Source organism: Halichoeres trimaculatus, unplaced genomic scaffold (genome assembly GCF_033239565.1).
Source record: "Halichoeres trimaculatus isolate MK-OKI-2021-1 unplaced genomic scaffold, fHalTri1.1 fHalTri1_scaffold_14, whole genome shotgun sequence".
NCBI lineage: Eukaryota > Metazoa > Chordata > Actinopteri > Labriformes > Labridae > Halichoeres > Halichoeres trimaculatus.
Genome location: NW_027437192.1, coordinates 23,637,028 through 23,664,406, shown reverse-complemented (window position 1 = coordinate 23,664,406; position 27,379 = coordinate 23,637,028). Strand labels below are relative to the sequence as shown.

The 27,379-nt window shown below is 39.8% G+C and overlaps 2 protein-coding genes and 1 long non-coding RNA gene across 3 annotated transcripts in view; 1 reads left to right on the top strand and 2 right to left on the bottom strand.

Moving 5' to 3' along the window:
- Positions 1-4,394, top strand: part of col9a2 (procollagen, type IX, alpha 2) — a 28,576-nt gene extending 24,182 nt beyond the window's left edge. Inside the window, exons 32-34 of the mRNA XM_074686063.1 lie at positions 38-226; positions 2,247-2,324; positions 2,657-4,394. Of these exons, the coding sequence (XP_074542164.1) occupies positions 38-226; positions 2,247-2,324; positions 2,657-2,862 (473 nt within the window). The 3' untranslated portion in view covers positions 2,863-4,394. The remainder of the gene's footprint in view (positions 1-37; positions 227-2,246; positions 2,325-2,656) is intronic.
- Positions 2,817-5,907, bottom strand: LOC141802531 (uncharacterized). Its single transcript, XR_012599500.1, has 3 exons — positions 5,830-5,907; positions 4,428-4,485; positions 2,817-2,894 (listed from the first exon to the last, which is right to left on the bottom strand). It is a non-coding gene; the product is annotated as an uncharacterized LOC141802531 (long non-coding RNA).
- Positions 5,908-8,736: 2,829 nt separating this feature from the next.
- col16a1 (collagen, type XVI, alpha 1) overlaps positions 8,737-27,379 on the bottom strand; it is a 92,186-nt gene continuing 73,543 nt past the window's right edge. The window contains exons 50-71 of the mRNA XM_074687163.1: positions 22,956-23,009; positions 22,812-22,865; positions 22,628-22,681; positions 22,500-22,544; positions 22,343-22,396; positions 22,228-22,263; positions 22,084-22,146; positions 21,928-21,999; positions 21,759-21,812; positions 21,581-21,625; positions 19,616-19,660; positions 19,344-19,397; positions 19,146-19,199; positions 19,002-19,052; positions 18,716-18,805; positions 18,561-18,596; positions 18,401-18,445; positions 15,791-15,985; positions 15,499-15,562; positions 15,137-15,313; positions 14,942-15,019; positions 8,737-10,239 (exon numbers count right to left, since the gene is read on the bottom strand). Of these exons, the coding sequence (XP_074543264.1) occupies positions 10,046-10,239; positions 14,942-15,019; positions 15,137-15,313; positions 15,499-15,562; positions 15,791-15,985; positions 18,401-18,445; positions 18,561-18,596; positions 18,716-18,805; positions 19,002-19,052; positions 19,146-19,199; positions 19,344-19,397; positions 19,616-19,660; positions 21,581-21,625; positions 21,759-21,812; positions 21,928-21,999; positions 22,084-22,146; positions 22,228-22,263; positions 22,343-22,396; positions 22,500-22,544; positions 22,628-22,681; positions 22,812-22,865; positions 22,956-23,009 (1,614 nt within the window). The 3' untranslated portion in view covers positions 8,737-10,045. The remainder of the gene's footprint in view (positions 10,240-14,941; positions 15,020-15,136; positions 15,314-15,498; positions 15,563-15,790; positions 15,986-18,400; positions 18,446-18,560; positions 18,597-18,715; positions 18,806-19,001; positions 19,053-19,145; positions 19,200-19,343; positions 19,398-19,615; positions 19,661-21,580; positions 21,626-21,758; positions 21,813-21,927; positions 22,000-22,083; positions 22,147-22,227; positions 22,264-22,342; positions 22,397-22,499; positions 22,545-22,627; positions 22,682-22,811; positions 22,866-22,955; positions 23,010-27,379) is intronic.

Sequence of the window (27,379 nt, the reverse complement as noted above, 5' to 3'; positions counted from 1 at the left end):
CTCAATCAACATGATGCTTCTGCTTCTCCTGTTACAGAGAGGCTAGCAGCTGTGGCAGTGAGCGCCAAGAGGGCTGTGCTTGGTGGAGCAGGTGTGATGGGACCCCCCGGGCCTCCTGGACCTCCAGGGGCACCTGGACCTCAGGGGCCACATGGTTTACCTGGTGCCAGGGGCATTCCTGGCATGATTGGAGGACCAGGACAGATTGGAAACACAGGGTTGAAAGGTACATACAAAGAGCGGTTTGATTCCCAGCTTCTTCTGAGGAAGTGTCTTTGAGCAAGACACTGTTTTTATTTATTCTAATTTGTAAAACCTAAATTCAAGGGATCAGGGGCTCAAGTTAGGGCTAGTAGGGTCTATCCTGCAGGGTTAGGGATGGTTTAACCCCCACCTTTTGCAGTGCCCAAGCAGAACTTTGGCAAGACACAAAACCCTGAGTTGTCTCTGGTACAGGGTTGGGTTTAGAGTATGCTAGGTGTAGGGGCAAAGCATGTGAATGGAAATAGTTTATATACTTGTTAAACTTTACTGTTGGTTTATTTAAGATCTTGTTAAATCACACATTTGTCAGGATTCAGTTTAGCTGTATTCTGTTTTGTAAGTTAAGTTTATCTCACTGTTTTAGTTTAGTCATTCTCTTATCCCGTATTCAGTGTCAACATATACCTACCTTTGTCTATACTTTCCTTCAGTGGTGTGTATTTTTTTATTTTTTTTATTTGTTTTAACTTGGATCAACATTTTTCAAACTTTTCAGCTGGTTATAAAAATGATAGTAGTCCATCTATGACCTACAAAAACCATCAGAATGGAGTTTGAATATTTTTGGGATTATTTTTAAGCACAAAAAGCAGGTGGTATATGACATACAGGTCAATAGGGATGGGTACCTTTTACATTTGAAACGATACAGTACTGACGCCTGGTACCTGGCATTTGGTACCGGTACTCAGCGGTACCAATTTTCAGTACTTTTTTGTGTTTGTGTGGTAAGAAATATAGTTTTTTTTTGTTTGTTTGTTTAAAAATAAAATGTTTATGTTTTTCAATTTAACATATTTATTTATCAGTATATTACCTTGAAATGCTGTGTTCATGTCCAGCATGGAAAATCGCCTACTCTTCACTCCCTCAAAGTTACAAGGATGCGTTTAGGTACCTAAACATGGTACCATTTGATTTCACACAAATCGGTACCCGGTACTTTTGACAGAATTTGGTCAGTACCTATAAAAGTACCTAACTCAGTACCCATCCCTACAGGTTGATAACGGCAGATTGCTAGAACAGGCTATTTTTACGTTTTTTTCCACAGCAAATCCACTCTGTGAGTGACGGTCTATTTTTAAAAGGGACAGCCTGAGATTTTTGCCAGAAAACATAACTAACACTCGCAAAGTAACGGGATAAAGCTGAAGCCTGGTTTATGCTTCAATGCTGACACGACACTATGGCCGACACAGTTATGAAGTCATCAGCATTACTTACTCCTGCATGTGTACTTGTTGCCCTGCAGCACTCATCCTGAAGGCAGTGAAGTCTGTATGACTGTAGGTTTACAGTCTTGATTTGTTTCCTGTTTGCTTTTGCAAATGTTATAAATACATGAAACACAGTCCAGCTCAGTGGACCAATCACAGGGCTTACTGACATTATTTTGACGCATAGTTAAATTTGGAAGATGTGCATGTTGGCTGTTTGTGTAACTGTGGGATACGCTGTCCCACGCCATAGGATGTTGTGTCAATTCGCAGAGATGTAAACCAAGCTTAAGTCCACATGGGGTGCTGTATTCTTATCAAGTTAAATCGCTCTCAGGAGTTTGAACAATCAGCAACTCAATTCAGTTTAATTTATGAAGAGAAAACTTCAACTAAAGTTATCTCGTATTTCTTTTCATTCAGAGCAGATCTGTGCTTTTCGAAATAGCATTATTCAGGCCCATAATTAACCCACTCTGACTGAGCGCTTAAGAGTTTTGGATGGGAAAAACTTTCTTTTAAAGGCAAAACCCTGAGCAGAATCAGCCTTAATGAAAGCCAGAAGGTTTGGACATTTGTTTGAAAGCAGGGAGGTTGTCTGCCTGTGGCACCCAAACAGATTGGTAGATGAATCAACAACAGAGAAACCCGATGAAGGCTAAGCCTCCAATACGACTTATAAAAACTGTAGCCACCAGAAGCCGACATGCACTCTGCTCAGGCCATTTGATAAAAGTATCTCCTCTGTTTTGATATCCACAGGAAAGAGAGGAGCAAAGGGAGAAAGGGGAGATCCTGGTAAACCCCATCCTGGACCACCAGGGCCCCCAGGAATACAAGGTAAACGCTGATCCACATCTTCAGACTGAAACTCTGCAAGCTTTATGCACATGCATGGAAGGTACGGCAGTATTAAACACTAACCACAGGTTAAAAGAAAAAGAGTCCAGTCGGAAACTGAAGCATTACAGCTCCTTCTACAGGAGAGGCTGCTCTGAGGCTTTTTAGAGCATCATTAACTCCAGACAATGAACAGATGCTGTTCATCACAACAGGACACATTCATTAAAACACACACTCCTCTTTCACACACATACATTTTGAATATGTGCATAAGTACAGTAAGAATTTTCAATGTGTAGTAAATAACTCTACCTGTGCCAACCTCTCAGGCCCGCCTGGTGTTGATGGCGTAGCTCGGGATGGTCGCCACGGTGAGAGAGGACCTCAGGGAGCAGCTGGAGAGGCAGGTCGCCCCGGTAAGGCAGGTTCGCCAGGTCTCCCAGGCTACTGCGAGGCAGCGATGTGTCTGGCTGCATCAGCATACACCTCTCCAAGACTACAGGAGGCAGGAACAATCAAAGGACCCGGTGTTTAGGAAGCTGCCACTCCATCTGCAGCTCACAGCTCCTGGGAGAAAGAAAGAGACAAGGAGAAGAAGAAACATGCTTTTCAGTGGGACGACATCAAGAACAAGGGGCGAGGACAGCAATAATGACCCTCCCCTCAGACCTGAAGGTTTAACTGGTGGGACATATTCTGATTTTATTCCCCCTCAACACAATGACAGCAGCAGCTCAAAGCCATCCTTATCTTTCTGCATCCTCCTGTGTCTTTGGCTGACGTCAGTTTCATCCAAACATCCGGCCTGTTCCAGCTGTGAGAGGGGAACAGATTCAGTGTCTGACACCAACTCATCATGCATGAGCTGAGAGGAGAACAAAGAGTGGGGAAGGTGCTTTTCTTTTCCAAAGTGGTCACTTTAAATGCTTTAACATATGTCATATTTTGTTTTAGATGTGTTTCGAAGTTTCAAAGCCCTGCCTCTCTTGCTAAATCACCCTTGATGACTTTAAGTGTACAAAAAGGAGCAATAAATGATTAAAACGTACTCTCAGTTCTGTACTGTATGCTAAAATTGAGTATTTTCACGAGCAAGCTAGAGTGAAATCTCTGATTTACCTCATGTGTACATTGCCCCCCTTCCTTTTTCTGCTTTCTACCCAAATCTCATTTTAGAACTAACGACTAGCTTTATCTCTTCTTCTTGTTGCCTGGCAACAGCATATCCCGACGGGCACTCCCATCTCCCACAATGCAGTGCTGTAAATCTTTGTAAATGTGTGTTGATTATTATGTAGAGAAAAAGGAATGGGTTACGATATGCACCAACAGAAATCCTGTGTTAATGAATTCAGTGAGTAATAAAAAGTTCCTCCAGTTATAACGACTTTTTCTCCAAACGAATCAGTCGTAATGTGCGTCTATGCCACTGTCAGTTTTTTACAAAGTGTCAGCAACTTTCAGACTGATTTATCCTCATCAACAGAAGCTATTTATTGTTCTTTATATAATCATCTGTAAAGAGGGTTTTGTTTCTGGCTGTTCAGGTTAACCCAAACCAATAAAGAGGAATCTTTTATAATATCTAATGTTCCTTTGTATCATGTGGGGAATATTATAAACATGCCGTGGAGCTGCTTTTCTTGCATTTTTCAGTTTTCCACTTATCGAAGTATCAATTTATGCATGTAAATGAACATGCTCCCACAGCTACACATGCTCAGCTTGTGTCAACAGTCTCGCACCATCCAAACCTCAAAATCCCACCGTATGTTAGTAAACCAGACTCTATAGATTAACTTTGAGAGGTCACATTACATACACCTGAGCCCACTCACAGCTGAGGTGCTTGGTGGGTACAGCACATTCATGTATTTAGTGTCTCATTTGTCCTATTTCTCCAGCAATTAAAAGTGCAGTGTAGTTGATAAAGCCTCATCTGTACTTTCCATAGGAAAGCAGCTGAGTGGTATTAGCTGAAACAGTAATCCAACAATGCATTGCGTTGACGTAGTTTATTCCCTCTAAGTTATTACAAGCAGCCTTGGAATATGAAGCCTTTGTGGAAGTGTTAAAAGCCGCTGTTCAGTGAGCACCAACCTGAGACAGGCTGCAGAAGAACCAGAAACCACATCCACACAAAGCCAGTGAAGCCGATCTGTACAGCAAAAATAAATGTGGTTAAAAAAGCAGTTTTGGTCCGAGTACCTCATTTTTCTGTCACACTGTACAAGGGGTACAGTTTTTGATAAACAGAATGAAGCTATTTTCAACAACAGACTTCAAACCTCTGAATCAGAAACAAATGGGGGACATCCTAGAGACTATGTAGATGCATTAAACAGTCAATGATTTATTATCAAGAGCGATAAGGTTGCAGCAACAAGTGTTGTAACTTCAAATAGAATAGAATAGAATAGAATAGAGCTCTTTTGTCATTGTAACAAGTATAATGAAATTGAAGTCACAGCAGCAATCAAGAAAACAAGAAGTAAAAAAATGTATAGAAAGTGCAAAAAGGTCCATAAGAAAATAGATGATGACAGCTTGTCCATCATTGTCCAGTTCAGCCAGCCTCCACCTCCACAGGGTCCAGGACTGAGCTTCTTCAGCAGTCTGTTCAGTCTCTGTCTCCTGGATCCTGTCTGCTCACAGCAGGTGAAGTTCTTCCAACATGGCGTTGGTGTTTTATGTTAGCTCTGTTTGCCATGTCTGTGAATAGCATGATGCTACTCTGCCTTCTGGTATTCCCTCTGTTGCTGGGTTAGCAAAGCTACCTCGTCCATCTTATTGGAGATAGATCTTACGTTCCTATTAACGATGGATGGAAGGACAGGTCCATGTCGTCACTTCTTAGCTCACACCTGAGAACCAGCACGTCATCCTCACCTCCTTCTCCTCATCATGTGGGAAGACATCAGGCCTTACACCAGTTAGCATTGACATGCTACGGGCTGCTAACAGCTGAGTTCAAATGTAAACAATGCAGCCATGGTTATATGTAGGATCTCCAGAGAAAAACAGGAGAAAAAGTAGTAGAAAAAATTGCTGAGCCACAAAAGGTTTGGTGTCCATGACCAACAAATGAGCCATACTAAGTGATAATCCACTCCAAACACAAAGATTACAAAAAAAACCCCAAAAAATTTGCAAGAAACGGACGAAGAAGAGAGAGCTGCTGCACAAGGCAGCCGCAGCCAACAGGGCTGCGCCTAGCAGGAAAATCTTCTGAATATCACAACAGTATGATGGAACCACAATATAACATTGCGTACATTTTGTGAAGGGAGCAGGCGTTTCAATTTATTGCAAGAGAATAGCTTTTCTACCCACATACAGCAACTGATACACTGGTAAGTTTAAGTAGTTTTATCCTGTCTTTGTCTATTAACTGGCCCTGTATGTTTCACCACTTGTATGTTCGACTATCTCGACTGATACAATTGCTTTCACAGATGACCTGCACACTTGACCACCTTACACACGATGCACGTTTATTTACATGACAAAATGACATCAAAGTGTGTGTGAAACCAAGTTCAACGCCCCATTGTGGAGAGATGGAACAGCGTCACACTTCTCCCTCATTGAGTTTGGTGTGGTAATCATCTCAGTGCAGGGTCAGGTGTGTTTGTCTAATTAGCTCTGATTGAGAACAGGTGTGGGGAGCTTATATATAAGCCCTTTGGTTTCAGCGCTCAGTACTGATTTATTATCTCACCATCAGAGGTAGTGAGCTGTTCTTTCAGTGGTGCTTTTATTGTGAAGGGATGTGAGTCCACAGAAGACTATTTTGGTGCAAGCTGCTTACTGTTATTAGTTTCTGTCAAAGTGCAGTTCGTTGGTGCTGGGTTGGTCCTTTCAGCTCCAGCCTTCAGTGTTTCTCTTAGAGGCAACCTTGGCAGCCATTGTGCTTTTGTTTCCTTTGGTTCCCTGAAAGTTAAGTTTGCGGTCAGCTGCTACTCCTTTTGTTTCGTGACGGGTTGTCATTTTTTTCTACCTTCTCCCATCCAAACGCTTTTAATACACCATTAAGAGCGTCCCTGTCAATAAATATGTCTCACATCTTGACAATAACTGTTTTCTGAAATGATAAAGAAAAAAAAAACTTGCTCATGATTTTTTTTTCCCTAAAGTTACCATCATACAAAATGTTTGGATGACAGACTATAAACTGAGCAGACAGTTCTTGGGTATGATGATGAAACTGTCTCTGAGCAAGCCTTACAGGCACAGATCTGTTTGTAAGGAGCGCACCCTATCGATGAAGTGATGACCACAGATATGAACACAAACAAGTAAAACAAAAGAAACAAACTAAAATGGTGCAAAGGACCTCTTTCATAATACATGTAATTTTGCCCACAGCCCAATTTTTTGTTTATTTTGTTTTATTTGTAGTACACCCAAAGACTCCCAAGAATATACCTTTAGAAAATCCAAAAGTCATCCAGGGCCTGTACTATGACCTATTTTATGATCATTGCCATAGGTGTGAGCCAGGGTGCACACTTTACCCCAAAACTTTCTCAAACATAAATAATAAATCATCAAATTGGGTCAAATCACCTTCACTGAAGTCTGGTGCATCTTTTGAAATCAAATGTAAAGCTAAGTATTACAATTGAAAGAAGTTATTGAATTTTAACTGGAAAAAAAAGTTTTTTTTCCATGATTTTTTTCAACAAATTCAATTCTTTAGAGATGTGTCTGACCAACTTACAGTTGGTGTACACCTAAAATACTTACAAATTATTTGGCCACATATATTCTCAAAGTGGGAAAAAAATCATCAAATTCTGAGAGCGGTAAAGTTGTTCAATTAACAGGTTGGGTTACTGTGGTAGAATCAGTATACATATCTTGTATATCAGGGAACCTTTAAAGATTTGTTCAGAATTCATCCTTTAAGTAGGATTTCTTTTAGAATTTGGATGCTAGATTCAAAACAAACATTTCACGTGAAATGTTATTAATTTTAACATTGAACAGCCACAAAGGGCCTGTTTATTATGCCTTTGTGATGAGATGATAATGAGCCATTGATTCAAGTAAAAACCAATGCATTTTTGGATTGTTGTAATCAGATTGTATATATCTATAATGGTAGCAATACATAAACATTACTAATGTCAATTTCTGTTTCTAGTACTTGTATATACATGTAATCTGTTCTATGGCATTTGTGTCTTTTTGCATAGCAATGGCTTGGACTTAAAGGACATACTTAAATGATGAATTCTGAACAAATCTTTAAAGGTTCCCTGATATACAAGACATGGAACAGTATATTGATTCTACCACAGTAACCCAACCTGTTAATTGAATAACTTTACCGCTCTCAGAATTTGATGATTTTTTTTCCCACTTTGAGAATATATGTGGCCAAATAATTTGTAAGTATTTTAGGTGTACAGCAACTGTAAGTTGGTCATACACATCTCTAAAGAATTGAATTTGTTGAAAAAAATCATGGAAAAAAAACTTTTTTTTCCAATTAAAATTCAATAACTTCTTTCAATTGTAATACTTAGCTTTACATTTGATTTCAAAAGATGCACCAGACTTCAGTGAAGAGGATTTGACCCAATTTGATGATTTATTATTTGTGTTTGAGTAAGTTTTGGAGTAAAGTGTGCACCCTGGCTCACACCTATGGCAATGATCATAAAATAGGTCATAGTACAGGCCCTGGATGACTTTTGGATTTTCTAAAGGTATATTCTTGGGAGTCTCTGGGTGTACTACAAATAAAACAAAATAAACAAAAAATTGGGCTGTGGGCAAAATTACATGTATTGTGAAAGAGGTCCTTTTTAAAAATGAAACTGAATGACTTCCAAGACACAAACAATGTCAAAAACTACAGAGACATAACTGTCAAAGAACTGACTAAGGTTTTGTCCGCACATAGCCAGGTATTTAGGAAAGCGCAGCTTTACGTCACAGAAAAAGATGTTTTGGGAAAATTCTGTCCAAAATGAAGGTTTCTCAGTTTTTTTTTCGTAGAAAACAGAAAACAGTTTTTTGTTCTCAAATGTCACAGCTTAATAACAGGGGGTTAATTCTGATTCGACGGCATAGGTTTCACATCTGAAAAACACTGCTAATATGGGTTTGGCATGCTGCAAACCACACTCACTGGCAGATTTGCCCGGTACATGTGGACGAAAGTATTTTTAAAAACGAATAAGGGAAGATATTAGTTTTTGAAAATGCTAGGCTTCATGAGTACAAGGCCTAAGGTAAGGGACACAACTACAAATGGTGCAAAAAAGCAACAAAGAGACATGTAACCCTTTGAAAGAGTCTATGATTTGCTGTCTGGCAAATGGCTGTCAATCAACACATGATGCAGCATCTTTGAAAGAGCTATTTTATTCAGCAAAAGGTCAAACATGTTCATCGGGTAAGCTTGTAAAAAACAAAGGTCTGGCTCATCGTTTAAACTGCTGGTTAAACAACGGAGCTGCAAACGTCGGTAGTGATTTAAAGCTCCACACACTTACACGTAAAGAAATGATAAAAACAAACTCTGCCAGCCCTGAAATACAGTCATATCACACAACAAAAGCCTTTTGTGTTGCTTTTTAGAATATTTTCTTCAACTTTATGCAAATACGAGGGCTTGGTGGCCATGCTCAGTGAATTGTTACAGTACATGTGGAGAATGAGCTGTATTATTGCTCTAATCTTCTTAAACAGTGGCTGGTGAAGCAGACAGATGGCTATTGCTGGTACTTTGAATACAAAATGAGATGAGAAGCTTTAAAATGGCTGTTATTCCCAAAAAGACTGGATTTAAAATGAGAGGAAATTAATTTAAGCCACGTAATTACCACAGCCAATATGCCTCCTTGTGTAAACACATTTTTTTCTATAAATAATTTGTCTTTTACTGAACACATTACACCAACTTGAAAGCTTATAGATCTTAGGAAATATCCTTTTGGCATTTTATGTTGCTGTATATCCACTGAGACAGAAAAACAAGTGGCTGGCCATGCATAAGTCCTTTATCAAATCTGTTGAAAAAGTATAAAAAGCCACTATACATAAATATAAATATATACAAGACAGTCAGTTCAACAAAGAGGGTATGGAAGCACATTTTGACGTCTGTTCAGACTGAACTGGATTATGTTGTGAGGGAGATTCTCAGGGTCAAATTCACGTATGTATCACACCACAGGCACTGACACAGAATAACAGAAATGCATGACATGCAGTTTAGGTGTGATCCTGCGAGGGAGGAAAAGAGATGAGAGGTGGAGGCAAAGTGTGACAATAATAGTGTATGTTTTCTTCCTACAGAGAAAATGAAAAGCAGAAACAGAAGAAGCCAGCGTTAACCAAGGTGAAGAAAATACAGATTGTGAATCTTATCGCCTCTCTTAGGTTGTTGATGTGCTAAATGGATGAAACACAGTGAGAAATAAGAGGCAGTAATGTAGCACTGAGCTGGTGTTCATACAGTAAAAGTGATGTAAAATAAAAATATGCTGCTGGTGCTCTTTGAAGGCCTCATTCCAGCGGGGCCTACAGATAAAAACCAAGTTTTCCCTCACATCTACAGAAGAAACCTGTGTGGCTAAATCTTTACAATTCAACAAGAAATGATCCTGTGTTACATCTCATGGTCAGGTTAAATATCTTTGGTCTTTGGCTTCCTGTCTTTTTCCTAGTCTCTTTGGTTCAGTCCTTTTTCCTGCAGCCCTCTACCAGGGGCCCTTGACAGGTGGGCCCTTAGCGCTGTACTCTACTTGGTGGCTCATACAGTCACCAGGGTTACAGCGGCCATCTTTACCCTTAGAACCAGACTGCCCAGGAGGGCCTGGGATGCCAGGAACACCCTGCTGGCCAACGGGACCGGGAGGTCCCATTTTCCCATAGCCTGGAGGGCCAGGAATACCTGTGGGATGAAAAAAAGGAAATGTAATCAGAGTCCACAGTAGCCACGGTTACATGAGGATTTTTCCATCTTTCCGAATGGAATCTTTCCAAATGACTTTTCCGAAAACAATAGTATCCATGGAAAGGAATAATCCAATCTCTGGTCTACATGCGCCGCTGTAATAGTCAATGGGGCATGCGCAGAAAAAAGTAAACATCACAAGATTTATCAAAGCTGGAGGACAACAGTGTGTTTATCACGGTTTTGCAATACTCCGTATTGTGAGTTTTTCGTCCGTCCAGTCTTGAAATTATGTTCATTTCTTTCAAAGTTTGGATCAAAAACAAACTTTCCGCAGCAGTCCAGTGCTGACGGCTCGCAGCCATTTTTAAAGTTGAGGAACGTCTCTAGTTGCGTCTTATGGCATATCCGAGCATGCACTGAAAGAACGTACCCTGACAACTTTACATTTGAGTGGATACATGATACCTCAATCGGTTTAAGGAAAGGAATATTCCACCCCTGTGAAACCGATTAAATGTCCATTAGGATTGGCACTTTTCTTTCAGAATGAGGTGAATACAAAGGTTAAATTCTTTCCGTTTGAGCAAATAGACTGAATGCAAGCGAATTGTATGGGTCCATGTATACGTGGCTAATGAAGCTGTAACCTGGGCCGTGTGATCAATTTTAATTACCTCTGCCAAGGACATTATGTTTTTGGGAGAGTCTGTCTATCTGACTGTTTGTTTGTCTGTGAACAACATAACTCAAAAAGTAACAAATAGATCTTGATGAAATTTTCAGGAAATATTCAAAATGGGATAAGAAAGAAGTGATTAAATTTTGGAGGTGATCTGGATCACCGTCTAGATACAGGATTTTTTTAAAGGATTCTTTATCATTGTGAGATAGGGCTGTTTTCACCATATGTGTATATAACTAGGGATGGGTACCTTTCACATTTGAAACAATACGGTACCGATGCCTGGTACCTGGCAATAGGTATCAGTACTCAACAGTACTAATTTTTGGTACTTTTTTGTGTTAATTTGGTAAAAAATATCAATTTGTTTGGTAATAAAATATATATATATTTTTTTTCAATTTAACATCTGCATTCTTCAATATAGCCTTGCAATGCTGTGTTCATGTCCAGCATGGAAAATTGCCTACTCTTCCAGTCTCTCACAGTCACAAGGATGAATTCAGGTACCTAAACATGGTACCTATTGATTTTATGTGAAGTGGTACCCGGTACTTTTGACATAATTCGATCGGTACCTATAAAAGTACCTAATTCGGTACTCATCCCTATATATTACTCCATGATAAATGGTCGGATTGCTTTGCAAAACAACACAAGACAAGGTCGCCATAATTTCTGACAGATGTAAAAGTATGATCCAGATCCTGGCAATATTCTGGATACTTAGATCCAGAGTATGAAAAATGTGCTGGGTCATCACAATTTTCAACACTGTCAGGAAACAAATGACCATACAAACCTGACACCAAATTAAAGCAGACAGTCTGCTGAAAGGAAGTATAACATCAAGTAGGACTAGAGTGTTGTGTGACAATCACAATATGTTTGGTGCTTTTCTAGTTTATATACCTAACGCCTCATTAACAAATCAGTCGCCTACATTTATCACAGTGAATAAGAAAATAATGTTTTTTCACTTTTCATATAACCATTTTACCCATGACTGAGTACAAAACCATTATCCACACCATTGTTACTGCAGCCAAATTAAGCACTCAGCTTCACTGGGATCAACTGGTGGTAAAATCTGCAGCCCTTTGAGTTCAGACGGATTCATGTTGATTCAAACACTGGTGTTTTGTTAAACACAAAGAACAGCAAATGGATTTTAACTGGCAGCTGAAGCCCAGCTTTAGCATATTCAGGTGACAGAGGACATTCCTTTCCAGCAAGTTACCTTGTCCCCACACATAAACCTGGTCAGCCTATGGTCTGAAACTAGGAATGATGAGACTTGACCTTTTTGCATGAATTCCTCCTTACTTCCTACCACGGCAGAAAATCTGTCTCCTTTTATTTCTCTGTTTTTTTCTTAAAAGGATATTTTAATCCCTGTGAAATGTAACTTCAAGGGAAAGAGTTTCCTTTTTACACAACACAATGTTCAAAGAGAGAGAGTCTTGTAAGTACATAGAGTCTCTACTCAGACAATGTTATTACCAAAGGAACACGAAGAATCATTAAAAAACCATTACATCTCTATTTTGATCATTTGATGTACCAACAGTTGCTTTTTCAACCACAGAAACTTGAAAACACAAAATTAGCAAACTGCTCCCTGTAAAAAAAAAAAATGCTGATACTTGTTTGTTCATCCACCCAAAGCTATCAAAACTCCACAATGATAAAAAAAATCTCACAGACTCTCAGATGTTGATTAATTCAGTGGCTGTTGGTGGGTAATTTCAATTATCTACACCGATGAAACTCTCATCGTGCATGCAGTGTACTATGTGACAACAAACTAAAACTTTTGAAATAACAAGAAAAAAAATTATTTTTCTCTTTTCTGTCAGTTGGTTAGGCATAAAGTGTGGCTCCGGTTGTAAGACCCAATCAATTTTATTTCTCCAGGGACATGATGTTACAAGTGTTGGGCTCTTTTTAGGAAACCTGACTGTGTTGTTAAGTATGAACTCAAATCAAACCCTGTCTGCTTTCTCTCAGGATCTTGTTTCAACATGACTCAAAGTCAGAGAGTGTGGTCACCAAGACTGGGCCCCACTTAAGTCGATCTACGTAACAACAGGTCAAGGGCTGAAGCTGGGACAGGTCTTAGGCTTTCTTGCAAACAGCTCCACTGTGTGTGTTTGTTTGTCAGTCGTACTTTTACATCTGCAAAATGTTCCACTTTTTATTATCTTCAAAATATATATATATTTATATATATATATATATATATATATATATATATATATATATATATATATATATATATATATATATATATGTATGTATATATATATATATATATATATATATATTATTACTTTTACATCTGCAAAATGTTCCACTTTTTATTATCTTCAATATATATATATATATATATATATATATATATATATATATATATATACTTGTTTGTTCATCCACCCAAAGCTATCAAAATATATATATATATATATATATATATATATATATATATATATATTTGTTGTATAAGACTCTAAACAAGTTGAGAGATGGGCTTCTTTGTATGGGTGTTCGTATGACTTCCAGTGCTTTTGGAGTCAGCCTCAAGTGGACACTACAGGAACTGCAGTTTTGGCACTCCTCTTGATTAATCATAACTTTTAGCTGCAGCTTTAGATCAAATCAAGTTAAAGACTGTGAATAAATGTTATCCTATTTGGGAGACCAGGACATTTCAAAATACCATGCACTTAGTGAAATAGCTTGAGCTAAACTTTTTTTTAAAAGAGGGAACTGGATTTTGTATCACCCGAGCAACTCCAGACTGACCCCAACGCTGCCATTTTCATGTACATGTAAAAATTAGAAATGAGTTTTCATTTAGTGAAGTATTGATTTAGACACATCACAGCACAGAAACTGCCCTGCTAAAAATGAAGCCAACGATAAACCAATAGTTCAGACACTACTTTACTGTTTGGCCTCCGGTTACCTAAGGAGTACTGCAGGGACCAGGACTTTCAGTTTGTACATGACACCTCTGGACAGTGTCACCTGGAAGCACTGCATCTCTTTTCACAGCGCGGCTGATGGAATTCAGCTCAATGCAGCCGTGACTCCTGATGACACTGAACTGACTGACTCACTTTCACAAAATTTTTTAGATTAAAACTTAGATGTCATAAATTTACACAGCTAAACCAGAGTCTTTGCCCTGAAAAGAAGCTCTGAGAGAGAAACTGGCCTTCAAACTACAAGCACTTCAACTCAACTGAAGCCAAAAAGAATCTTGCCGTTTTCTCTGATTCTGACTTAACTCTACACCATGTTTGTATTGCTAAAACAAAATTTTATCATCAAAAGATCATTTTCAAAGTGAAACTTTTTTCTCTTTCTGAGAGACCAAGAGACCAAAGCACGCTTTTATAACTCACAGGCCAGACTACTATAATGCTCTTCTTTCTGATCTACTACAGAAATACAATAAACCAACAGCAGATAATTAAAAATGCAGAAGCATGAGTTGTGGTACAGATAAGAAAGAAATAACACATTACACCTCCTTTAAATTATTTACTCTTGGTGCCTTTTTTTATATACTGTTATTAAAATTCTGTTCAGTTTATATGGAACGGCACAGCCTGGTATCAGACTCTATAGCAGAGTTGATTTAAGTTATTAACTAATGACTTATGAAGCTCCTTTGATCCTCCGGCTCCTCTCTTTTAGTTGGTCAATAGAGCAGAGAAAAAAAAAAAAACATTCACTGATGCTGCTTTTAGCCATGATGCACAGACACCAGAACAACCTGCTGGAGGAACTGAGAGGAGCTGCAAATATCAATGTTTTTTAAACCTAAACCAAAAGAACTGTCTGTTCAGTCCTGCTTTTTTTGAAGGATTTTAATATTTTAAATGTTTTATATTGAGTTTAATATTTCATCTTTTTATATTCACCCTTTAATCTATCTTTTAATTTATTTATTTCTATGTTTTAGAAATTTTCTAAAACTAAATAACTAGCAGCTGATAGGATTACCTGGTGCTCCTGGAGGTCCTATGTCTCCCATCTCTCCTACACCCTTGTCTCCTTTTTCTCCTTGTGGTCCTCGAGGTCCTACAAAAGAAGTTACACTGTAGTTTGTATTTTTTTTCAAAGTTGACAGTGAGTTAATGTCTTATGATTATATAATAATGATGTCATTGTGTTAGAAAGAAGAGTGGCGTAACAAACCTGGGGCTCCTGGGCCTCCTGGTCGACCCTGTCTTCCGAGATGTCCTGGTATTCCTGGTGAACCTGGAGCTCCAGGACTACCAGGTATTCCGTCTTTTCCAGGGGGTCCGGGCCGACCTGGAGATGCCACCATCTCTACTGGCATCTGCATGCGAGACATGTAGTAGGCCATTCTCTCTGAGGAGGAGAATCACAATAACAAACAATGCAGCAGGAGCAGAAGTGTCCCTGAGGAGTTACAGAATAATTCCTCCAAAGAAAAAATCCTCTGCTGAGAAAATGTTACTTTACGGTACAAACTGCAGAGTCATGCAAAGTAAACAATGCTGTGCTGATGTGCAGAGGTCCTCGTGTGCCCTCACCATCAAAGACCTTGATGACCTGCTGTCGGATGAAGTTCTTGATGTCATCATAGTTTATGACAGCCTGTTAAAGAGCAGAGAAATGAGGAGAAAAACAAAAGAACAATCAATCAGAGGAGATAATTAGAAAGATCCTTATTTACAGGAGCAGATGGTAGCTGGTGAACACCTCTGGCTGTTCTATTTGTCATTGCCTCCTCTTGAATCTAAGCTGCGTGGTTAATAATTTAGAGCTGGTTTAAAGTTTGAGCCATGGCTTTTTTGCAGTAAGTGTAGTCAAATTGTGTCTCACATCATTTCCTGGAGAGCCTGGTGATCCAGGGGGCCCAGGAGGCCCGTCTGATCCTGGGCTTCCCCTCTCTCCTCTGGGTCCTACGGGGCCAATGATGGGCTGTGCATCCTTGGAGTGGTAACCCCCACCACCTGGAAGACCTGGTCTACCTCTCTCCCCTGGTGGACCTCTAAGGCCTTGTGCTCCTGCTTCACCCTGGAACAGAAAAAAGACACTTGTATCAAAATTTTAGTATGAGGAGAATGAGATAATGCTGCTTGTAGTTTCAAAGGGGCGGAGGGTGATGTTCAATGTGACATGAGACAGTCTGTTCCTTAAAAAAAAAGCAAAAAAAAGCACAAGATCTTCAAGACTTGTTGAAATGAGGTCATGAGATCAGGACTGCCCGACTGGTTTTTGACACTTTGGAGGAATGGACCGCCAGCACTAAGGCCTTCTCACAGCTGTGGTTCAACAGGCCTCCAGAGCAGAGATAGACTGATATGGATTTTTTGGGGCCGATACCGATACTGATTATTAGTGGGCAAGGAGGTGAGATAACCCATACATGAAGCCGACATTAATTTACAGTCAAAGTGAAAATATTGGCATAAAAAAATTTGAACAATACAAACTCCAACACTTAACAGCATTCAAATGCCTTCAAGCATATGTTTATTAAACAGCTCCCAGGCTCAGCAGCATGTTTTATAGAGTTAAATGAAAACTTAAAAAAATAAACAGCTAAAGTTTTCTACAGTAGTAATGTAGAAATAAGGTTTTCCAAAATGTATATGTAACTGCAATAAAACTGGACAGAATTGAGTTTGTGCTGCCTTTTACAGGCATGAAATGCAGTTGAATTAATTTTCTGTTTGATTATACGTAACTGAGTAACTGATTTTAAATGACCATCTAGGGCTTCCATAGTGTAGACAGGGAGAAATTCTGAGCAGAGAAGCATCAGAGTCAAAGCAACATAGTTTTGAATGGGTTTCATATCGGCCGTCAGATTTAAAAAAAGGCCAATGCCGACATGCCCCAAAATGCCAAATATCAGCCCCAATAATCCCTACTCCAGAGGGCTGGCCAATCAGAGGGAAGGAGGTTTGTGGAGTAGGGAGCCTGAGAGCGACGGTAGCTAAAACAATGTGTTTCATATGGAGGCTGAAATAAGGTTTTTTTCTTAAGACCAGTGTGATAAAAATGGAGATTACTGGGGACTGTAAGTCACGTAAAGTTACAATAGGGGTACAAGAGGGCTGGTATAAACCGTCATTGTTCATTCATGCACACAATTTTTGGTTGGGACTCTTTTGCCTCTGTGCTTTTCCCTTACCCTTGCCTTGGTAAAGCTGTGCTACAGAACAGACATAAAAAAAATTACACTTACACATCCTTATCTATTACCTCTTTAAAATGTTTAATTATGTTGGCCTTTAACCTGTAAAATAAGAATCAGTAGTAAAAGTACTGCAAATGAGTCTTCCATATGGACACTATACAATTATAGCAACACATGAAGCTTGTGCAAGTAAATTTTAGCTTGGAAGAAATATAATAAGTTAGAAAGCCAGAGTAAGACAAATTTCATTGGTATTAGATTATAAGAAACTCTAAAGCTATGTCCCATGAACAAGGGGCAGCTCAGAGAGAAGCTTTAGGTTAAAACCAGTACAAATAAACAATTTGCTAAACTTTCCTGAGATTAGCTTAAATTAGCGACTCATGACAGTAGCTTCATTTTGCAAAAAAAGGTGGTAAAAAAACACATGGTTGTATTTTGTTTCTCACCCGACACAAAGAAATAAAAAAACCTCTGTTGGCTGTTCACCTGTTTTAGCTAATTTTGAGTTATAAATAGGACTTCTATTGACTGGCTCCAGAGAATGAGAAGCAGACCCTTCAAAACAAAAAACGTGGCTACATCTTCTTCAGTATCCACACAATGGGCCCATCACTGGTGAGGTTTAAATACACTTAACAGTCGTGCTACATTAGCGACAGTGATTTATCGAGGACAAAGAAACCTATAATAGACGTCTAATGTTTGCATGTCACCGTCAGACAAGTAGCTCTTGAAACAGAGAGGAGGGAGAAGAATAGAGGAGTCCGTTCTTGTCTTTCTCCTCTGTTCTTTTCAGTGCAGCTAAAACCCTGACAATGCTATCCTGTCAGCATGACAAATAGCCTCATCTAGCATCTCTCCTCTTGCTTAATAGCATTATCCCAGAGGCAGAGAATAACTTTATCATTGTATCCACCTACAGAGCTGTAAGCCTGCGTCGAAGGAGAGGTCCAACAGGCTCTAGAGCTGCAGAGGTCTAGCAGGCGGCCTTCTGCCAGCTCGCTAAGGGATGAGGTGAGGTGAGGAGGAAGGAGGGTGTCGGTAGGTGGGTGGGTCGGGGAAGGTTAGTGGACTGATGACTGTGTTAAGTGTGGGTGCTGAACGGGCAGAAATAAGAGAGCAGACCTGTTCAGCTCCGTAGTGTGCCGACCTCCCTGAGCTAACAGAAAAAGAACAAAGGAGCACCTCGCTGAATAGTGATGGCTGGCACAGGTAATGCGTGATTGATGCTTGCCTTGACAACACACTATCCCACATTACATCGTACCACCCTGATTTGGTACCTTTTGACCCGGCGGCCCACTGTCCCCTGGCAGGCCCGCCGCTCCCTGTCAAAACAAAGAGAGAAATATCCATCAACAGAATGAAATATACACATCACCACATCCATCTCTGGCTATTATTCTTTAATGGGGACGAACGCCACACCCAGACATTACTCACATCTTTACCCGCGGCACCGTCATTGCCAGGCTCACCCTGGAAGACAAAGGCACATGGGGAGCAGAGAAGGTGAGGTGAAATATTTTCAGCAGGGTTGCAGCTCTGATGATTTATTAAAATCTTCATGAAGTAAGCGGAAGTTAAGAGGTCTTCACCATAAGTCCTGGATGACCTGGTGGCCCTGGGGACCCTGCCATTCCTGGAATGCCCCTCTCACCAGATTGGCCCTTATCTCCTTTCACACCCTGCAACATACACACAGAACTCAGATTAACATATACGTTGTTTGCACTTTTCAAACAGGTCAGAATAGGGAAACTTTTTGCTTTATTCATCCCAAATCCGGTTACTGAAACATTTATTTTCAAATAAGGATTGTTACCAAATAGATTCCTTTTTGATCAAGGGTACAATCTTCTCACTTAAGGGCATAGTTCTTACCACTCCTGGTGGACCTGGGGGTCCTGGTGGACCAGCTGGACCTGTAGCACCCTGGTGGAGGATTAAAAACACACATCATTCACACTAAAACCTGCATTTCCAAAATATCAGACATTCTAGAGGTGAGGAGTGCAGTGAACGTACAAGGTTGCCAGGGGGTCCAGGCCTTCCCTGAGTTCCTGGGCTGCCAGGATCACCCTAGAAAAGTCAGAGTTTGACCTTTAGAGTACTCCAGATTGAAACTGACTCTTCTTTCTGCAATGGGCTTGAAAACAAAGCTTAAAAATGTGCTGCACAACTCGAAACCCAATTAAGCTGCTGATGACTTCCAAAAACACTCACGTCATGGCCCATTCTGCCTGGAGGTCCAGGTGGTCCAGAAGGTCCAGCTTCCCCCTAAAGGATTGCACCATGCAAGCATGAGAAGAACTTATCACTCTCCTGTCAGTTCAGACACAAAATGATAATGAAAAGCCCCGTCATGTGTCATTCACAGTTTTGTGATTAACAGTTCGATAAAAGAACTTGGCCTGATGCACAAAAACAGACAGTGTGAACAAGTCGACAAACAGACCGACATAGTGTGAGGGTACAGCAATGAGTTCTTGGCTAACCTTCTGTCCTGGAAAGCCAACATGGCCGGTTTTCCCTTTGAATCCCTGAGGAGAGACATCAAAGAGAATGAGACTGGTACAGTATCAAAATGCACAAAGTGGAGGCTGCCAACGAACGGGCAGACGTGTCTTTGAAATCCTGAACACCTGCTCTTGGGTTGAACACAAACTGAGATACAGAAAGCGAGTCAGAGATATAAAAGGGAGGCAGCAACTCATTTCTCTTCTGAAGCTGACTACAGGGTGTGAATATCACTCTCTGCAGTGTCAATTTTGAGAGACAAAGTTAGAAAGATCTGCAAGGATGAGAGGAAGCTTAGAAGTTTAAATGGGGTCACATCGCCAATGACATCTACAACATTTACAAGACTTGATAATGACTGCACATAGAGCTGAACGAGCTGGAATCTAAGAATTGTCATGAACAGCACATGCCAATTTGACTTGTGTGATGTTGCTCCACCTGTATGAATTCAGATAATCACACCTTTTGCAACCTATCCTCAAACTTTTAAACATATGCATTTTTTTTGTACATCCATAATGCATGTCACAGCCGCAGGTGCACAAAATATTCACCCGGCATTGCAAATCCATCTTCCCATGAAGAGCTTTGGGAAGGCTTTCAATGAAAACGGTTTAGTCATGCAGCCTGATTTGCATACTGGTTTCCTGTTTGTGAAACTGAAGGTGAGCTATGGCAATGAAATTCTAATGTACTACATAAAAAAGTATTCCTATAGCTTGTTTTCTTCAAGTCATGGTAATGTGAAAAGTCGTGTAGAGATGTCCAGAGTGAATGCATGGAGGGACACATAAAACATAGATACACAGTTTTTGTCATTTACCAAAGAATTGGAATCTATAAGAAGGCTGACCTGATTATAACGCTAGAAGAATAATTTGTGGAGTTATTTAACCAGGAGAAAAACATAAAAGTCGTCATGTACTCAAGATTCAATCCACATTAGGTTCTCTATTCATTCATCCAATACATTCATTGGTGTTTAAATAGTAAATGGAAACTCTGATCTGCTGTTGATGCTGTAAGGAAAGCCAATCACATCAAAGTCATGGCAGTTCATTCTCAGAGGACTATGAATACCTGGACCGGATTTCATACAAATGCATCTGAGGGCAATTACTGTATGTCCCTAGACCATGAATCCCATCCTAACAATTCAGCCAGATGAGAAGTAGTTGAAATATAGATACCAGGGTTTATCCTCTGGAGGTCATGCACACACAAGTTTATAATACAGTTTTGCTAAAAATGATGAGAGGTTACGTCAACTTAATCTGTGAGTGCATATAATAGTTTGCGCAAAATTTGACTTTCCATTAAATAAAATAAGTCGCAATCTGGTCATTACAGTATTTCCTCTGAGAACCTGGAATATCCTGACTAATTTCTTAAAGCAAATTAATCTTATATTTTGACATATTGTTATCAGAACCAAAATCTTCATCTCCACAATTATACCGGGGGAGAAGCTGATGAATAATAATTAAAAAAAAAATGTGGTTTATCCTCTGGGGGACATGCATATTTATTATATTCAATCAATATCACTGAAAAAAAGGGTGCTAGAGGAAAGTTAGGGGGTTACTTGGATTTGAAGGATGCAGCACTGAGGACCTTGAATGGGGGAAAAGAATTAGTTGAATATATCTTGCTAGTGTTTTGTTACCAGCTTGAAGATCCTATTCGTTAGAATCTAAATGACTTAAGAAACATATTCAGTAATTCATATGGATTTTGTTTCTAAACTTTGCTCTTTCTGAGTATTTCAATTGTTCTTTAAAAAATAAACAACTAAATAATTGGTCTGCAATCTATACATGATGCAAATCACGTTGAGCTCTTTAGGTATTTATTATGCACAGAGTGTTTAATTTATGCGCTCTAATCTGAATAGAAAAGGACTCTCATCAGGTCATGTTAATGTCAGAGGTGATACTTACTGGGATTCCTCGTGGTCCAGCTGGTCCTGGTGGGCCTGCTTCACCCTGGTGACAAAAGATAAGCAGTGTTAGAGGTCAAATCCTGCATGCATGTCGTACTGAACAAACTACAGCTTGGTTTCAGAGTGTGTTAGGACATACTGTGTGTGTGTGTTCTGACCATGAGTTTGATACTAACCCTCAGCCCCGGTTTTCCGTCTTTTCCATCCAACCCTTCAATGCCAGGGGGGCCCTTAAGAAATAAAATAAAATGAAAAAAAACAAAAAAAACAAGACGGCACATGAGGGTTCTCAGCATTATAAAGGTCACATGTACATGTAGACATGGTACTTGAACATGTATATACCATGAGCCCTGGGGAGCCTGGAGAGCCTGGGGGTCCAGTTGGTCCTTGAGAGCCTTGAGAGCCGTCATTACCCTTTTGGAAAAATGAATTTTCAGTGCAAGGAATGATAAATTTAGATGCTAGCTACCTCCAGCTGACTGAGTGATCTGTACTCACTTTTTCACCCTTGAGTCCAGGGAGACCTTCTCTTCCTGATTTGCCGGAAGGACCAGGAGCGCCCTAAAGATACAGTTAGAGGTTTATGAAAAGCCACGATTCAGAAGACATGGAAAATTGACAGAGATAATACAGTCTACATACTGGTGGTCCTGGAAAACCTGGTGATCCTTGAAAGCCCTTAAAAGAAGAAACAGATATATATATTTTTTCTTCATAATAGATATTTTGAACATTTTATTTAATTTGTGATACCTACCTGTTCCCCTTTTTCACCAGGGGGCCCTGCTGGTCCTGTGTCTCCTTTAATGCCCTGCAGAACAAAATATGAAAAGGGCATTCTTAGTCACAAAATAGAAATAGAATTATTTCAACAGGAAATTTTATCCGAGAAAAACATGGTCATAAAAACTAACCGGTGAGCCAGCCGGTCCTTGGTACCCAGGGTTTCCGGGAGGACCCTGCAAAATGTCAAGAGACATTAGTTGCTGATTCAAAATATCACCAGCTTGGTGTTTTGTGTTACACAACAGTAATGGCTTACTGATTCTCCTTTCTGACCACTCGGTCCTGGACTTCCACGCTCGCTCATCAGTCCCTGACAAGCACATATAAACAGTTAATCAGTGTTACTTCACAAATAACTGTACTCGGGCCTCCTTCTATTCAAGCTGTCAGACTGTTTGAATCCCACTGCTTCTTTCATAACGAAGGGGAGAGTGACTCACCGGCAGTCCAGGTGGCCCCATGGCTCCTGGATAGCCAGGCGTCCCAGAAGGGCCCTGAGGTAAAGATCAGAGAATCAGTCAAAAAACAGGGAAGCAATCAACTTATGGTGATGATGTCAGAGAAGTTGATTGGCAGACACTCACCTGCTCACCCTTCATTCCTGCGAGGCCAGGCGGCCCACGCTCCCCTTGTTGACCCTGTGGATGACAGCAATGAGGTGCGATTAGAAAATGAAGGAGAGGATGTGATTTGGCACGAGTAAGAGAGGCTCTCCTCGTGGAAATGAGCCAAGGACGAGGCGGGTCAATATCGGGGAGGGGCAACAGCGAGCTGCTAGCGTCCCCCTTTGGGACAACCTACATATGAGGCTTCTGATGGTGATTTAAATATGTGAGGCTATGTATGGCCTGTTGTTGAAGCCAGTTTCTGTGTTTTACAATCCTCAGTTCTTAGCTTATCCATTTCTACCCTTTTATTTAAAGGTGCAATTTATCTCTTCAAGATTTTGACATAATAAAATGCATGAAATCGGATATAGTATCATTTAGCAACAATATATTGTGATCACATTTCAGACTTAATTGAACATTGAAGGTTGTTTTGACTGAAATATTAATATGTATGTGCAAGCGTGTGATCTGTTGCCTAGCGACTGCTTTTGAAAGCATAGGAATCAAGAGTTGGAAAATGAAAGCAAAGTTTTGACTCAGCTGGAGCTGGCTGCTTTAAAAGAGGAGAGATGATTTTAAATGAGTCATAATTATCCGTTAACCGTTAATTGATGTAAACTGTTGCTTAAGAATAAATAGCAAAACTTCTAAAGTGAAGATACAACTGTAAGGTGTAAGATTCAGTATTATGATTGGTTATTAGTGATTACTGAGGGTTGTAATTTAGAGACTGTAATTATAAACTGATCACACTAAGTAGAAACTAATTAGAGGCTGATTATTGTCACTTCCTCACTTCCGAGTATGGAAAATACATTCAGCTGCAGGGCTGCTCTCTTCTCTCGTCTTCTCCTTTTGAAAAATAGAACAAACAGACACGCGGCTGCACACAGCAGAAGTTAACACCTGCTGCAAAGTGCTACTACACTGCAAATGGATTCCACACAGCGCACACATGGCTCATCCATTTAGAATCTCTTTGCTTCTTAAACAATAACTCTGCAGGAGGAGGAGAGGGAGGTGGAGGGATCAGACTGAACGACATCTCCACTCTCCATCACTTAGACGGGGGACTAATTGAACAACTGGAGAGAGGAACAAGAGAAATGCTTTCTTATCTTGAAAAAGTGATATTAGAAGGTGGGCAGTATATAATAATCAACAATATAATCTGCCAAATGCATGATTTATACTTTAAAGGGCATAAAGATAGAACAGTAGATTGGTCAAGTTGATAAAGTTTTTTCAGAACAACAGCAGTATCTCAGTTGCTCTACTTCTATTTGAAGTCAATGGAAGTTACCTTCTGATTCACTGTATGACAGCTCCAGTTACAATACCTTTACATAAAAATTCACATAACAAACGAAACATTTAAAACCTCTGCGACACAAAGGAACCAAAATTTAAAACACCTCTACTTTTTTTATGGGAGCTGTTTAAAGAAAGAAGTTAAATATCTACAGAACTCTCTCCGCTGTATTTTATTCAAATGACAGTCTGAAGCCCCAAAAAGCTAGAATTATTCAAGGTTTCAAGATAAGTACAGGGTAGAGCTACATTAATACAAATTTGAGTTGCAGCACATGTTTTATTTATTTCTTTTTTTCTGCTTCTTTTTTTAACTGACTAGACTGGAGACATATCTTTGTGCCCCCACGATGGAGCCCCAATCACAGGTTTGGAGTCCCTCCACTCCACTCTACATCAACCAGATGCTAATAACTATCTGTGAATAAGTATGTAGTATACTCTGCCAGAAATCTCGGTGTCATGATTGATGACCAGCTGACCTTTAAGGTTCATGTGGCCTTAATTTCACAGTCTTGTCGATATGCCCTCTATAACATCAGGAGGATCAGACCCTACCTGATACAACAGGCCACACAGCTTCTGGTACAGGCCCTTGTGATATCACGCATCGACTACTGCAGTTCCCTCCTAGCAGGCCTCCCTGTGTGAACATTCAAACCTCTGCAGATGATCCAGAATGCAGCAGCACGCCTGGTCTTTAACCAGCCCAAAACAGCACACGTCACCCAGCTGTTAATCTCGCTTCACTGGCTTCTAGTAGCAGCTCAAATCAAATTCAAAGCTCTTCTTCTGGCTTACAAAACATTGACAAGAATGGCTCCTGCCTACCTGGGGTCCCTCATCCAGGTCTACACTCCTTCTGGCCCACTACGCTCTGCTTGTGAAAAACGCCTGGTGCTCCCAGCCCAGCACAGCTCCAAATCACTCGCCAGACTCTTCTCCTCTGTTGTGCCCAAATGGTGGAATGAATTACCTAACTTTATATTATCCGCAGAGTCTCTTTCTACTTTAAAGAGATGTCTGAAGACTTATCTGTTCAGGGAAAACTTGTGCACTTTAGCTGAACCTTCTCCTCCTTGTCGTCAGGGGCAGAATGAGTCAGTAGGTCTGAGACTCAGCTGTTTTGATTTTTTAGCACTACTACTGAATGTTGTTGGAGTTTGAAGTATACTGTTGCAGCAATTTATTGTGGTTTGTTGGCTTGTTGATTATTGCACCCCCCCCCCCCCCCCCCCCAAAAAAAAAAATAAATAAATAAAATAAAATAAAATAAATAAATAAATAAAAATAAAATAAAAAATAAATAAATAGATAAAATAGATAAAATATAAATAAATAAATAAATAAATAAATAAATACATAAATAAATAAATAAATAAATAAATTGCACTTAATGGCAGCACCTGCAGCCGAATAACTTGTAGCACTGTTGTCGCACTAACCAGGTTTTCCTTCTGTCTAAATTCTTGCTTGTGTTGTACATCACTTTGGACAAACGTGTCTGCTAAATGAAACTGTAAAACTGAAGTATATTTAAATGTCAGATAAGGTGAAATTGTGTTAAAGGGAGCACAGCCAGTGCTTTCAGTTTGATACTTCCAGCCATGACTGATTACATTTCAGTATTTACTTTGGCTGCACTGATCTGATCTTAGTGTTACATATTGGTCTGATACAGACTCAAAAAGCTAAATTGAGTATCAGTGGCATTGGAATGATCCATGGTGCTTATCGATTCAACTTAGAAACAGCCTGAAATTGGAAAATCATCATTCTCCGTCTCATGCTCATATTCGAGAAAAGAGACTGTAGAAATAATAGTGGTATCAGATCAATAGCCAATGCCAAAGCCAAGGTATTAGTATTAGTATCCATCTTAGAAAGATTAATCAATGGCAGAGATATTTTTTTGGGGAACAGTGTCAAAGTCTTGAGCTTCACTTAATTTCTTTCAATAGTTTTGCAGTATCTTGTTAAAATCACGTTGGACAAAAGCAGATATGAAGCATACAGAGCATTTGGAAACAGAGAAAAAGGTCACTCCTAAGGGAAGTAGAAGTGTTAAAGGAAAACTTTGGTAGCCCAGCAAAAGTGAATGTTGATGAGAAACACTTAGGAATGGAGGTTGTGAAAATGAAAATAAAACTCCTTATTGGACATGGATGCTCTTGTATCAGCTGGATTCTGTTACACGGCCCTTCCAGTAAAAACCTTTCTGATTGGTCGGAACTTCATATCAACAGTGGTCAAACATCAACAGCAAAAACAACACCAGAGCCAACTTGATCACAAACGTTACATCAAATCAATCTTTGGAGAGGACTTCAGCATATTTCGCCTCTGCCTGTTGACACTGTGAGAGAAAGTGTTTGTCTGCTTCTCAGGCTGGTCTTGAGAGTTGGGGAATGATGACATATAAGGCATGAATATGAGAGCAGCCTGAGGGGCTGCTGGGTCCTCTCTGCCTAAACTACTGAATTTTGCTCCAATCCTCTGTGCCACAGGCAGCAGAGTCTAAGTTGTCAGTTGCTTTAAATTAACTCTCTTCATTATCATATATCACTTCCTTATTCAGAGCAAGACACTACAAACTTTAACTTAAGGTGGGCCACGGGGCCAAAATGTACAAGGTTAGGATCTCTAACATCTACCCTGATCCATATTCATTGACTGTGCCCTTAATCACAGAAAATCTGGAACAGTGTTTACCAATCTATACCTAAATTATTTAATCTAGATTATTTATATCATCTAGACTTCGGATCTACTGTTAGGAGTTATTAGTGGATGATGTTCTGTGCTTTTTGCTTAGCAAGGTATGCATCTTGCCTAAACTAGAGTGTCATTCTTCACTGCAGGTGACTTCAGGATGTAATAGTAGTGGTGGAATTTTCATTTTGCTTTATGCGTCTTCTTTGTTACTTCTGTACATTGCCTCGATATGTGTCACAATAATGCTTGTACTTGTCCCCAAAGTTATCTGTACACAGAGACAGTGTGTTTCCAGTCTGTCATTTCTCCTCAATCAAGCTTTATAAACTATTTTAACTTAAGCCATCTGAGTCTCCTGAGCCTTCTTGATC